The sequence below is a fragment of the Heterodontus francisci genome, chromosome 2 (genome assembly GCF_036365525.1).
Source record: "Heterodontus francisci isolate sHetFra1 chromosome 2, sHetFra1.hap1, whole genome shotgun sequence".
Lineage (NCBI taxonomy): Eukaryota > Metazoa > Chordata > Chondrichthyes > Heterodontiformes > Heterodontidae > Heterodontus > Heterodontus francisci.
The window spans coordinates 31,394,832-31,409,495 of NC_090372.1; the positions used below are offsets into that span (position 1 = coordinate 31,394,832).

The 14,664-nt window shown below is 41.7% G+C and overlaps 1 protein-coding gene across 1 annotated transcript in view; it reads left to right on the top strand.

The window, feature by feature from the left end:
* stt3b (STT3 oligosaccharyltransferase complex catalytic subunit B) overlaps nt 1-14,664 on the top strand; it is a 177,122-nt gene that overhangs the window by 84,901 nt on the left and 77,557 nt on the right. Inside the window, exon 3 of the mRNA XM_068056496.1 lies at nt 2,041-2,328. Within this exon, the coding sequence (XP_067912597.1) occupies nt 2,041-2,328 (288 nt within the window). The remainder of the gene's footprint in view (nt 1-2,040; nt 2,329-14,664) is intronic.

Below are 14,664 nucleotides of genomic sequence, written 5' to 3' on the forward strand. Positions count from 1 at the left end.
TTTAAAAAAAAAAGAAGCTTGGGTAGCCTTCATATTTAATTTGCATTTTGGAGTGTTGAAGGTTTTTCTTGATGGTATTTAAGCTTGTATTATGGAGAATTTTATATCTTTCAAAGTGCACTTCTCTTTTTTTCACAATATAAAAAAACCTGTAAGAAAATGGGATTAAGAAGTATACAGAAGGAATTTATTTCTGTGTAAATGGCTGAGAAGGATAGGTTTATGCTGCCACGGACCAGAGAAAACACTTTGCTGGGGTAAAGTCGATAGAAGGCTGCCAGAGTGAGCCTGGTACATATTTGCAAGACTGCCCCTTTGTGTCAATTCTAGTTCTAGCAGCTGCTTTGTCAGCTCATTCTGACTGCTGGTCATACTGGAGCTCAGTGATGTGCTTCCTGTATGTGGAACAGTTAGAATTAAATGACATACATGAAGTCTGCCTAGATTTTTGGACTTGACACAACCTTCTATAACTTTTTGAAGGCAAGAGACTCAAAGAGCCACTGCAGAAATTAGAATAGGAAATCTTGTTAAAATTTGAGACGGTGGGCTAGTGGGAGAGATTGCATTTATTTTTTCTCTAGATCGCGTGAAGACATCAGTGGTTACATCAGTCGCGCATCAGCGTTCTATTTTGTAAATAACCATCTCCCCATGACATTCAATGGCATTACCATCGCTGAATACCCCACTATCAACATCCTAGGGGCTACCATTGACCAGAAACAGAACTGGAGTAGCCATATAAATATGGCTACAAGCGCAGGTCAGAGGCTAGGAATCCTGCGGCAAGTAATTCACCTCCTAATTCCCCAAAGCCTGTCCACCATCTATGAGGCACAAGTCAGGAGTATGATGGAATACTCTCCACTTGCCTGGATGGGTGCAGCTCCAACAACACTCAGGAAGCTTGACACCATCCAGGAGAAAGCAGCCCGCTTGATTGGCAACCCATCCAAAAACGTTCACTCCCTCCACCACCGATGCACAGTGGCAGCAGTGTGTACCATCTACAAGATGCACTGCAGCAATGCACCAAGGCTCCTTAGACAGCACCTTCAAACCCGTGACCTCTACCAACTAGAAGGACAAGGGCAGCAGATGCATGGGAACAGCACCACCTGCAAGTTCCCCTGCCAGTCTCACACCATCCTGACTTGGAACTATATCGCCATTCCTTCACTGTCGCTGGGTCAAAATCCTGGAACTCCCTTCCTAACAGCACTGAGTGTGCCTACCCCACATGGACTGCAGCAGTTCAAGAAGGCAGGCCACCACCACCTCAAGGGCAATTAGGGATGGGCAATAAATGCTGGCCTGGCCAGCGATGCCCACATCCCATGAATAAATAAAAAAAAAAGTGCACTAATATGTTTCTACATGTTTCTCAAATGGTGGATAGAATTTTAAGGATACTGTTCAAAGCATATATTGAACTCCAGCCACAATGTGAGAGATTTAGGTTAAGCAGTCATGGGGGATGGAGGGAGGAGATGAGTGCTTTGTGCACAAGTTGTATCACATCTTACTATAACTAGGTCAGTGCCATTGTCAATGATGGCTGTGCCCCAAATTGTGTTGGTTATTCTCATGGTAGGTAATTTAAACTTCCCTCTGATTCAAGTAATTGCAAAAAATAAGTCATTCCATTAATTTACTGGCCTCTTGTGCATCTCCAATTTCCTTTGCCCACACCATTGGCAACGCCTTGAAATTCTTTCCCTGAACCCCTCTGCCTTGCTATCTCTCTCTCCTTTTAGACACTCCTTAAAACCTATCTCATTGGCCAAGTTTTTTGTCACCTGTCCTAATATCTCATGACTGAATGCTCCTGTGAAGCTGCTTGGGATGTTTTACTACATTTGTGTCCTTATGGATTCAATTTCACAATGTCTTTGAGTTGTGCTGTAATGTTAAATATATGGCTTACTCTTAAATGTTTGAAGACAGTTTTTTTTTAAAAAGTCCAGAGGTAAGAGATGTTCAGTTAACTTAAAATACCTCCAAATAATTAACCAATTTATCTTTTTTCTCTTGCAGGTGTATCCTGGCTTGATGGTCACAGCAGGCTGTATACACTGGATTTTGAATACACTTCATATAACAGTCCATATCCGGGATGTCTGTGTATTTCTAGCACCTGTATTTAGTGGTCTTACATCAATATCGACCTACCTTCTCACTAAGGAGCTGTGGAACCAGGGTGCAGGACTACTAGCTGCCTGCTTCATTGCCATAGTGCCGGGCTATATTTCACGATCAGTAGCAGGCTCGTTTGACAATGAAGGAATAGCTATTTTTGCATTACAGTTTACTTATTACTTGTGGGTAAGTCATCCATATAAATACAACTGAAATCCCGAGAGTGGTTTTCATGCAAAATCAATAAACTTCTCTTTCTTCAGGGGGAGGTAGATGGAGCTGAACCTATTGTGTTAAAATGGAGCCAACCACTTAAAAGTTAGGACTTTTATTTCATAAGATCTTCCCAGTTCGCACTAAAATTGCATTGTAAATGATCATGAAAAACGCTTGCATTTTCAAAGTTGTGACTGAAACACTACTTATGGACTGAGATTTCTTCAATACGATGAATTTTTATTGCTCTAATGGGTATTCAAGGCTATTGTAATTCTGTTTAATTTAAAATATGAATATCTTGCTGTAGTTTTAAGTTCAAGACCTGCAACTTTTATAGCTGGGAATGAAGGTGCAACCCCCTTTTTGAGAGAAGGGAGCTCAAGCTCCCTTGCAACTTGCAGGAATGGTCAACACTTCAGAGTCATAGCCATTGCTATACTGTTTTTTTCCTTAAGTGTATTGTCCAAGATTTAAGGGCCATTTTTTGCAATCTTGATAAAGTGGATCAAGGATTGGCTAAGTGCTACAGGAACGCTGCCGATCCCTACCTACCCTGAGGGAATTGAGACTCAGTGTTTTAGTTTTGGAGATATAGCACTGAAACAGGCCCTTCGGCCCACCGAGTCTGTGCCGACCATCAACCACCCATTTGTTACTAATCCTACACTAATTCCATATTCCTACCACATCCCCACCTTCCCTATATTTCCCTACCACCTACCTATACTAGGGGCAATTTATAATGGCCAATTAACCTATTAACCAGCAAGTCTTTGGCATGTGGGAGGAAACCGGAGCACCCGGAAGAAACCCACGCAGACACAGGGAGAACTTGCAAACTCCACACAGGCAGTACCCAGAATTGAACCCGGGTCGCTGGAGCTGTGAGGCTGCGGTGCTAACCACTGCGCCACTGGAGTGGAATTGCATGTAGCCCAGACTGAGTATGGGTAGCAATTTTCCTTCACTAAAGTTACGTTAGTGAACTGCTTGGGTTTTTATGACATTGGCAGCCGTCATGCTCACTGGATTTTATTGAATTCAATTTCACAATTTTTCCTGTTGGAACTGAAATACATGACCTATGGGATGCTAGTCCCGTACCATAGTGCCTTGCATTGCATTTCGCATATAATCATACTTCAGCTGGAAGTTTTATATGACCAAGCTGTACTATGGGAGAGTAAGCCTCAAAAAAAAAAAAATGCAGTGGAACCCCTCTGATTAAAATTCAACGGTTTAATGAGACTCGAGCTGAACAGTATGGCTTATGAAAACCACAAACGTTTCTTTGCCATTAAATGCAGAATACAGTGGTTGAAATATATATTAAAATGACTCATTGAAAGCTTGGCCCCTGAATTACGTCATTTAAAGGAATTTAAAGGCAGATGTTCACCTAGCATCATCAGAACAACATTTGGATATTTCTGGTGAAGTAATTTGTACAAGGTAGTAGTTACACCTCTTAAGTTGTGGTACAGATTTGGTTAGTGATTGTGGCTGCGAGTTAGGCAGGAAAGGAAACCCCAGGTGCAGTGCTGGAGGAGCCTTCGTCTTTGCCATTATCCAGCAGCATTCTGTGTGGATGAGGGGAAAGACTGTAGGGTGGATGAACAAACTGACTATCGCACCGTGGTACAGGAGACCATTCAAGTGGGGGGAGTGGAAAGGAATGTGGTACTGGTAGGGGACATGTAGTCAGAGGGATAGAAATTGTTTTCTGCAGCCACAACGAGGAGTTCCAAAGTTTGTGTTGCCTGCCTGGTGCCAACATTAAGCACATCTCTTGGCTGGAGAAGAACTTGAAGTGGGAGGGGGGAGAGGATTCAGTTGTTGTGGTTCACATAGCCAACGAAAAAGTAGAGCTAGGAATAAGGTTCTGCTAGGAGTGTTTAAGGAGATGGGGGTCAAAGTTAAAATGCAAAACCTTAACAGTAAGTGTCTGGATTATTGTCTGAAGCATGTGCTAATTGACAAATAGATTAGAAGATAAAATGCATGGTTGAAAGAATGGTGTGGGAAGCAAGGGTTTTGGTTCATGGAGCTCTGGCACCAGTACTGGGGAAAGAAGGAACTGTTCCATTTTGATCCGTGATTGAGTGTTTCTGTGTCTCTATTTAAACCAGGCTGGGGCCAATGTCTTAATGAATTAAATAACTGGGATGGTAGATAGGGATTTAAACTAATGAAGGTGAGGGGGTGGGAGGATTAAGGAAAGAATAAATTCAAAGGCAGTAAGAGAAATATCAAGGCTGTAAAGCAGAGTAGTGATTTGGTTTAAAAATAAACAGTGTGGGTCAGGGACATGGAGCTTAACAAAGGGGCATTAGTGACCAAGGGTGACATCAGGAAAAAAGAGAACAGAGGCACGATATCTGCACAAAGCATTCACAACAAAATAGATGAATTAATAGCACAGCTGGAAAGAAATGGATTTGATCTCCTAGCCATTAGAGAGATGTGGTTGCAGAGTGACCAAGGTTGGGAACTAAATATTCTAGGATACATGACTTTTAGAAGAAATGGAAAAGGAGGGTGGGGTAGTGCTGATGATAAAGGCAGTAGAGAGAGAGAATTTTAGCTCAGAAAATTAAGATGTCAATTCGGTTTCGGTGGAGCTAAGAAACAAGGGGCAGAAAACGCTTAAGAACATGGAAAAAAAGGATCAGGAGTAGGTTTATCAGCCCCTCGAGCCTGCTCTGCCATTCAGTAAGATCATGGCTGATCTACCACAGCTACACCTTCCTGCTCTATCCCCATAATCCCTTGATTCTATTAGTATCCAAAAATCTGTCAGTCTCTGGCTCAAATATATTCAACTGAGCATTTGTAGCTTTCTGTGGTAGGAAATTCCAATGGTTCGCAACCCTTGGAGTGAAGAAACTTTATTCTCATCACAGTCCTAAATGGCTGACCCCATAATCTGAGATTGTGACCCATAATTCTAGACTTCCCAGCCAGGGGAAACATCCACTGTCTATCCTGTCAACCTTCTTAATAATTTGATATGTTTCAGTGAGATCACCTCTCATTCCTCTAAACTCCAGGGAATATAGGCCTTCGTCCACTTAACCTCTCCTCAAAGAACGATCCCCTCAATCCCAGGAATCAGTTTGGTAGACCTATTTTGGTACCTAATTGGCAGAGGGCCAATTTAAATGGATTGAGAATGGATCTGTCCTGTGAATTGGAATTAAAGATTGGCAGGCAAAACTGTAATCAAACAATGGGCTGCCTTTCAAGAGATGGTTTAGGTACAAGTGAGGTACATTTCCACAAGGGGTAAACATATGGGGACGATAGCAAATTGGTAATGTTACTGGACTAGTAATCCTGAGGCCCAGACTAATGCTCCAAAGACATGAGTTCAAATCCCACAATGGCAACTGGGGGGATTTAAATTCAATTAAATCTGGAAAAAAAGTTAGTCTGTAATAATTATGAAACTATTGGATTGTCATTAAAAACCTATCTGATTCACCAATGTCCTTCAGGGGACGAAATCTGCCATTCTTCCCTAGTCTGGCCAACATGATTGAGAATGGTTCCAGGGATGAGGGACTTCAGTAGCATGAATAGATTTGGGAACTTGGGGCTGTTCTCCTTCGATCAGAGAAGGTTGAGAGGAGGTTTGCTTGAGGTGTACAAAATCGTGAAGGGTCTAGACAGGGTGGATAGAGAGAAATTGTTTCCATTGGCAGAAGGACCCAGAAGACACTGATTTAAGCTGGTTGGGGAAGAGCTTTTTTTTAAATATGCAGTGATTGGTTAGGATCTAGAATGCACTGCTTGAGAGTGTGGTGGAGGCAGATTCAATTGTGGCTTTCAAAAGGGAATTGGATGAGTACATGAAGCACAGCAATTTGCACACCTACGGGGAAAAGCAGGGGAGGGGACTGACTAAATTGCTCTTGGAGAGCTGGCATGGACTGGATGGGTCAAATGGCCACCCTCTGCTGTAACCATTCTTTCAATTCTGTGTTGCACTCCCTTTAAATCCTTATTTGGGTAATAAGACTAAAAGTGTTCACAGTACTCTAGATGTGGTCTCTTGCTCTTAGATTCCAAATAGAAAGTTTATGTGAATGGGCAAGAACGTGGCACATGGAATATATCCTGGAGAAGTGTGAAGTTATCCACATTGGGAAGAAAAATAGAAAAGCAGAATTTTTTAAGTGGTGAGACTGGGCAATGTTAGTATTCAGGGGAACCTGGGTGTCCATGTACACTAATCACAGGTTAACAATGCAGGTACAACAAGCAATTAAGAAAGCAAACAGTCTGTTAGTTTTTATTACAATGAGATTAGAGTATGAGTAAGGAAGTCTTGCTATAATTGTATAGGGCCCTCTCTCGCCAACACAATGGAGGGTGTCCTCCGTGTGAAGATGGACTGTGCAATGGTCACTCTTACCAATACTGTTATGGACAGGTGCATTGAAACTGGGTAGATTGGTGAGGATGTAAAGTTATTTCTTCCCCTCGTGTTGGTTCCCTCTCCATCTGCTGCAGTATCAGTCTGGTAGGTATGTCCTTCAGGACTTGGTGAGCTTGATTGAGAGTGGTGCTACCAAGCCACTCTTGGTGTTGGACATTGAGGTCCCCCACTTGGAGTACATTCTGTGCCCTTGCTACCCTTGGTTTTTCAAAATGGTGTTCAACATGGAGCATTTGGGGAGGGCAAACAAGGCAGGGAATACACAGTAAATGGTAGGATACAGAGAGGTGTAAAGAAACAGAGGGACCTTGGAGTGCATGTCCACAGATCCCTGAAGACCAGGTAGGTAAGAAGTCCGAGAGATTACTTTCCTTGTTAGCTGAGGCACAGAATATTATAAGACGGTAGTTATGCTGGAACTATATAAAACACTAGGTAGGCCACAGCTAGAAAACTCTATACAGTTCTGGTCACTGAAATACAGGAAGGATGTGATTACACTAGAGAGGGTACAGAGGAGGTTCACGAGGGCGTTGCCAGAACTGGAAAATTTTAGCTATAAAGAAAGATTGGATAGGCTGGGGTTTTTTCCTCTTGGAGCAGAGACAGCAGAGAGAGGGGAGATTTAATTGAAATGTGTAAAATGATGGGCCTAAATAGAGTGAATAGGAAGGACCTATTCCCCTTAGCAGAGACGTCGACAACAAGAATACATGGATTTAAAGTAATTGGCAGAAGGATTAGAGGAGAACTGAGAATTATTTTCCCCTGGAGGGCGGTGGGGGTGTGGGACATATTGCCTGATGAAAGATCCCATTTGAAGAGGAGAAAGCAAGTTCTGGCCAACATTTCTCCCTTAATCAACATCACTCAAATTATCTGGTCCTTTATCTCAATGCTGTTTGTGGGACCTTGCTGTCTCTAAATTGGCTGCTATGTTTCTCTACATTACAACAGTGACTACACTTCAAAAGCGCTTCTTTGACTATGAAGCTCTTGGGACATCCTGAGGTCATGAAAGGTGCTATATAAGTGGAAAGTTCTTTTCTCATTACTGGTAGGACTATTTTTCTCTGAGTAATTAAAACAAGTCACGACGTTGCCTAGGTGTGGGATTTTTGAATATAGTGCGTCTTTCCCCCCCCCCCCCCCAAAAAAATTACATTATTATCAATTAAACTATCTAGGACTGAGGCAGCAACTACATTTTACCAGCAGTTTGTTTTAATGGGCTAAGTAATCAGAGAATAGTCATAACTTACAAGTCCAAGTTCTGCTCCCAGAAAAACTATATAAAAATGTATTAGAAAATGTAAGGCCAGTTCCTTAAAATAATTGCACCGAATACTTGTTGCAACCTCACTGGGTAAACACTTAAAATGGTATTAAATTCCACACCAGGTACAAAGTGCAACTTAAAGGTTCCACCCTGGAAGCACAAGCAACAGGAGTGCTGAATACCATGCTTGAGTAAATGTGAAAGATTTTAGTACATTTTTGAAGATTTCTACTTTTGAATCAGCCATGCTGCAGGCCATTTGAAGCACAATGGACTACTTTATATAGGCAGTCTGCTGTTTCCAGTCACCTTATTTATTTATTTAGAGATACAGCATTGAAACAGGCCCTTCGGCCCACCGAGTCTGTGCCGACCAACAACGACCCATTTATACTAACCCTGCAGTAATCCCATGTTCCCTACCACCTACTTACACTAGGGGCAATTTACAATGGCCAATTTACCTATCAACCTGCAAGTCTTTGGCTGTGGGAGGAAACCGGAGCACCAGGCGAAAACCCACGCGGTCACAGGGAGAACTTGCAAACTCCGCACAGGCAGTACCCAGAATTGAACCCGGGTCCCTGGAGCTGTGAGGCTGCGGTGCTAACCACTGCGCCACTGTGCTGCCCCTTGTAGGTAATCACATTGATTCCGGTTCAAAGCGCGAGATTTTTTTTTTTGCTCTCGTGTATTCATTTGAATCATTTTGTCTACTTGCTTTAAACAAATGTAGTTATTGTAATAGTGATTTGAGCTTTCAGTTGACTGGATCTGTTATGCATTTTTAATATGAGCTGCATGAAGATTTTACTGCTGAAAAGTACAATGACACAATTATCCTTTAGGGTCCTGTCAGCATCACATGAGGCATGGTCGCAGTTGTCATTTGTGCTGAGTATTGCTTTTGGCATACAAACAAACCAACAGCAGCAATTTGCATTTATATAGCATCTGTAACTTAGAAGAAATCTCTAAAGGTACTTAAAACCAAAATCTGAATAAATTAATTGTCATAAAGTTAGCTGTATATAAATGCTAACTGTTATTTCCAGGTAATGTTCATTTTGAACATTGGAGAATAAATAAAGTTATAATACTTTCAAGTCATTATTCCTTTAAGAAAAACTGAATTCCGGAAAATTGGAACAATACATAAACAAATAATTCTGTTAACATCTGGAATGATGTGCCTTTATCTGTAATGTTAAAAGACCTGTATATTTCCATCATTTCTGTTTTGTATTTCAGCTGTTCAGTTAATTCTTCCACACCAATGGCACAGATGACACTGCCTTCCACATCACTATTGGGGGTAAAAAAAAAGGGAATAGAAAGAAATTTTTATGAACTTTGTGGATCAAAAACACAAAATAATATCAGACAATGTGAGATGCTTCGGCTGTGTTGCCAGGAGGGAGGGGGTAGAAAGTGCATTGTGCCAAGACTGTTTAGTGGTGCAACACACTTGGGTGCTTCTCTTAAATCGCCAACTTAACTTGCTTTCATCACCATCAACACCAGTGACAGACCCTGCAGGGCGTCATCCATTATTATATGGCTTGCACAGTATTGCATAGAAGGACAAAGTCAAATACTTTTACAATTATTTTCCCGTTCTAGTGGACATTGTACAAAACTTTTGCACCTTCCCGTTGCTCTTTACCGAAGTCTTATTTAAAAAGATACCTATGTCTGGTCTCTGAATTCTTCAGCTGACTGTTATAGACTGCTTGAACTGCAATCCTTATGGTGTCAACTGACCTCTGTGATGAGATTAATTAATATCTTGTCGCCACCAGCCTTTGATTCTGTAATTCACAAAATTGATATGATTGTTTAGTTTTTACAGAGGGTCAACTCCATCATTTAAAGCAATATAGAAGTGCAAGATTTAATTTTTCTTCCATAGTCATACATGCAATGCAAGGATATTTGCTATGTACTGTGGCGGGGGCTTTTGGTCAAATTGATTTATAACTTTGTTAGTATATCGGTTGAAAATTTCAATTATATTTCAGTCTTTAAGGTAAGACAAATAGAGCTGCTAATTTTCATTTTGAATGGATTATGACTGGTATTTAAAGAGATGGCAGAATGTCTTTAAGAACAAATTTCCTGTCCCTACTCAAACTTTGAAAGCCACTATTGCTATCCTTTACTCTCTACTTCTGGTTTTGTAGCTTGTGATGTACAAAATGCTCTGACTGGATAGGTCAGAGGTCAGTTCCCCATCCTCCTGAAGTTTGTCCAAGCTGGTAGGAATAGGAGGTTTGCAAAACTGGCCCAGTTTCATGCATATTCAACTCTTAATCCAAAAAGTCTAAAGGTTTTCTTATCACTTTGGTGCAAGAAGTCTGATAAAATGTGAAATGAAAACAAGAAATTTTGGAAATACTTAGCAGATCTGGTAGCATCTGTGAAGAGAAGCAGAGTTAATAGTTCAGGTCAGTGACCCGTCATCGGAACTGGCAAAGGTTGGAAATGTAATAGGTTTTAAGCAAATAAAGCGGGCGGGGGGTTGCGTGTGGGGCAGGAGATAACAAAAGTGAAGGTTTTGATAGAACAGGGTCACAGAGAATAACTGACCAGAAGGTCATGGAGCAAAGGCAAACGGCACGTTAATGGTGTGTTGAAAGACACTGCGTTAGAGCAGAGCGGGTGTTAATGGGCAGAAAAATGAACAGTCCTGGCCCAAAGCATAAACATGAATAAAACAGTGGCCCATGGTAAGAAAAATGAACGATGAAACAAACTAAAGTAAAATAAAAATAAAAAGTAACTGAAAATAAAAAGGGCGGCCTGTCGTGCTCTGAAATTATTAAACTCAACGTTCAGTCCGGTAGGTTGTAGCGTGCCTAATTGGTAAATGAGATGCTGTTCCTCGAGCTTGCGTTGATGTTCACTGGAACGCTTCAGCAAGCCCAGGACAGATATGTGGGCATAAGGGAGGGGGGGGGGTGGTGGCGGGGTGTGTTGAAATGGCCAGTAACCGGAAGCTCAGGGTCATGCTTTCAGACTGAGCGGAGGTGTTCAGCAAAGCAGTCACCCAATTTGTGTTTGGTCTCCCCAATGTAGAGGAGACCACATTGTGAGCAGCAAATACAGCATACTAAATTGAAAGTAGTACAAGTAAATCACTGCTTCACCTGAAAGGAGTGTTTGGGGCCTTGGTTAGTGAGGAGAGAGGAGGTAAAAGTGCAGGTATTACACCTCCTGCGATTTCATGGGAACGTGCCTTGGGAAGGGGATGAGGTGTTGGGGGTAATGGAGGAGTGGACCAGGGTGTCACGGAAGGAACGATCCCTTCGGAATGCCTAAGGGAGCGGAGGGGAAGATGCGTTTGATAGTGGCATCACGCTGGAGGTGGCTGAAAAGGATGATCCTTTGGATGTGGAGGCTGGTGGGGATGAAACTACTGGATTGTCATTAAAAACCCAACGTTCACTAACGACTCTTAGGAAAGGAAACCCATTGTCCTTGACTATTCTGGCCTACATGTGACTTCAAACCGACAGTAATGTGGTTGGCTCTTAACTGCCTTAGAAATGATCTAGCAAGCCACTCAGTTGTATCAAAAAGAAAAGCTATAATCCAGAAGAACTGCGACGGTGCCAAAGTTGGCTCAGCATCCCCTTGAGGATAGTTGGGCATGGGTAATAAATGCTGGCTTTGCCAATGATATACACATCCTGTGAATGAATGAATTTAAGGAGGAAAAAAAAGCATAATTTAGTGATGGATTGTACAATTTGTTTTTGAACAGAATTTAAAGACGGTCACTTAGAGGAATGAAATATTCTTTGCCGAACTTCAAAGTGACTGTATTTTAGAGAAATTAAGTTCTTTTCTCATTCAATATCCTCCACAGTGTTGCCAGACCACTTGTTAGCCAGGCCACTAGCATTTGTTCCATTATAAACAAGGCTATCCTCATTCACAATGTCAGCGTAGATAAAGCTGTTGACATTCAGCACTTGGCTGAAAATTGCTTCAGAAATAGTGATTCATTCCCCTTCACCAAAGTTGTTTCATCTGATTGTACATTCTCTGCTCAAACCATGTCACTAGTGGGTTCTTTGCTAGATCCCATTTTGGCTTGTCCTCTTACTCCTCTGGCACTTTTTCTTTTTGAGTACCATGCTGCCTTCCATCAGTCCCACCTATCGTTCAGAATTCAGTTATCAGTGTTCCCTTGAATTTTCCTTTTGGGATCTCCTCCCTGTTCTGCTATGGCTTTTGCACTGAGCTGCAATATACTTTCACTTGCCTAAAATCCCTTTGCTTCCTTGTCTGTTTTTTCCATTTTGTATTCACTCAATCTAGTCTTCCTGTAACAGCATGCAGTCATACCTATGTTTTCTGATATGAAAAACCACTCAACCTCTTGAAGGTTTGATGATTAATTAAGACCATCTCTGATTATTTCATTGTGTGTCTCACTTTCGACCAGTTCCTTCCCCCCTCCAACTGCACTAACCTCATACTCCACCCTGGAATAAAGCTCCCTTATGTTACGACCAGGTGAGAAGGGGTCTAGGGGTTCCCTCTCAGCCTTTGCCTGGTTTAACCATAACAGGGTTTAATTTTAAAACAGTGTTTTTAGCTCCCCCTCAGTGAATCCTTGTTCACTGCTCCAATTGTAAGGCAAAGAAATCAGGCAGGTATTCTTTGATTTAAACAAGAAAGGTAGAAATTTAGTCATCATAAACTCTAATCCAGTTAACGACTACAAATATGTGACGCAACCACGCTAGCAAGCATACGTGATAAACACATGCAGATCGAGACAGAAAAAGTAGAAAGAACAAAGGGGAACAGTTTGAGGCAATATCTGTTAGGTATTTACTGTCCTTTAAGTTCAATGTGGAGTCTTTGGTTGCCAGTAAATTGCACTGTTCATTGGCGCCCAGTTCACGCTTCAACTTGTTTCGATGTCGGAGTCTTTTTTCTCGAGGTTTGCATGTCTTCCATGGGTGTGGTGGCTTGGGAGAAAGCGAGAGAGAGAGACTTGCTTGTTCTAGCTTCAGTTGCAAAACTGCCTTCTGAATTCAAACTGTCCAGTGGCTAGTTCAAAAAACCTGGACCAGCCAGTTAGTCACCTGACCAGTCCTGGCTTTGTGGATTATATCATTTTAGCAGGCCCTGGAAGGCGCGTCCTTACGCCTTCAGTGTCTGGTGATCAAAATCCATTTTAGTTAATTGGAGCGGGGATTAGTCCTTTGTCTCCATAAGCAGTGTCTCTTAGTATGCAAATGTCCTTCCAGCACAGTGTCTGGTGATCTTCAAACAAGTCATTTCTTCACTCCAGCAACAGTCTAAAATCGATGTTCATATGACAAAATTAATATGTCTCATTCTTGGCAGGTGGGGTTCTGCATGACACTTGTCTCTCTCTCCTATCCATCCCCTCCCCACTCCCCAAAGCTACTGTCGCACACTAACTATGCTGATGCCTTGTGTCAGCCTATTCATCAGCTCACTTAGTTCTTTCTTTGCCTTCATCCTCACCAAGTCCTTCAGTCTTCTGGCTGCGCCATTCACCTCACATCTTCAAGTTTAAAGGCTGCAGACTGATGCACACTTAAATTATTGCTCTGATGGTCCAATTAGATCTCACAGTAGACAATCAATATTGCATCTCCTCCTCCATGGCACAGTCCTCTTTCTTTTGTTGGATTACCTGGATGGGAAGGTCAATTCCAGACTTTCCTCCTCAGCAAACAGCTGTGATTTCTCATTTCTTTTGCCCCACTTCCTTGCTAAATTCAGTGTCAAGTGTGAAGAGCTCAAAAGATTGAGACTACCTATATGGCTGTTTCCTCTTTGTTCTTCAGCCCCTCAACTTCCCTCTTTCTCCAATCACGTTATCTTTCCCAAGCCTTTGCCAGCCTCGCATCCTCAGAATTGCACTTCCTGCTTTCTTAATTCCCTCCCTGCCCAACTTCGAGCCATATATTGTCCATGGTGTCTGTTTGCAGAAGGGCTCAACTTGTATATAATGACCAATAATGCTAATATGCACATAATACAAAGTGACATGCGCAGCCTAGGCTAAGGGGCAGAGGTAGTGGAAGATGGATAAGAGCCTTTTAAAGTTACTTTCATTACTGATTTTAAAAACAATTATTTTTTGGAATAGGGTGGGATCTGTTTTTATTTATACCATCAAAAGCCAGGGGAAGTGAGAGCCTAAAAGACTGGATAAAGTTAGATAAAATCTGTTTATATTCTGTACATTAAATATCAGAAAAAGTGAGAGAATAAGGCAGAGTTAAGTTAAATGCCGCCCACAATTATGTACTCAGTTCACAGACACCACTTAATGGTCCTTTGGGGGAGTTCCAGATGTTATATAAATTTGCAGGTTGCCATCAAGCTATTTTAGCAGTCAGATGCACCCATACTCTGTGATGGACTGTGATTCAAAATGTTGATGCTAAATTGTATGTTTAAAGTAGAAAACATACCACCAATAAGCAAAAATATTTTGAGTCTGACAACTGAAATAGTGGATACTGAAATTAAATTGTGCGGTATATGCAATGAGCAATGTATTCTATTTCTCATGCCAGTGTTTGTT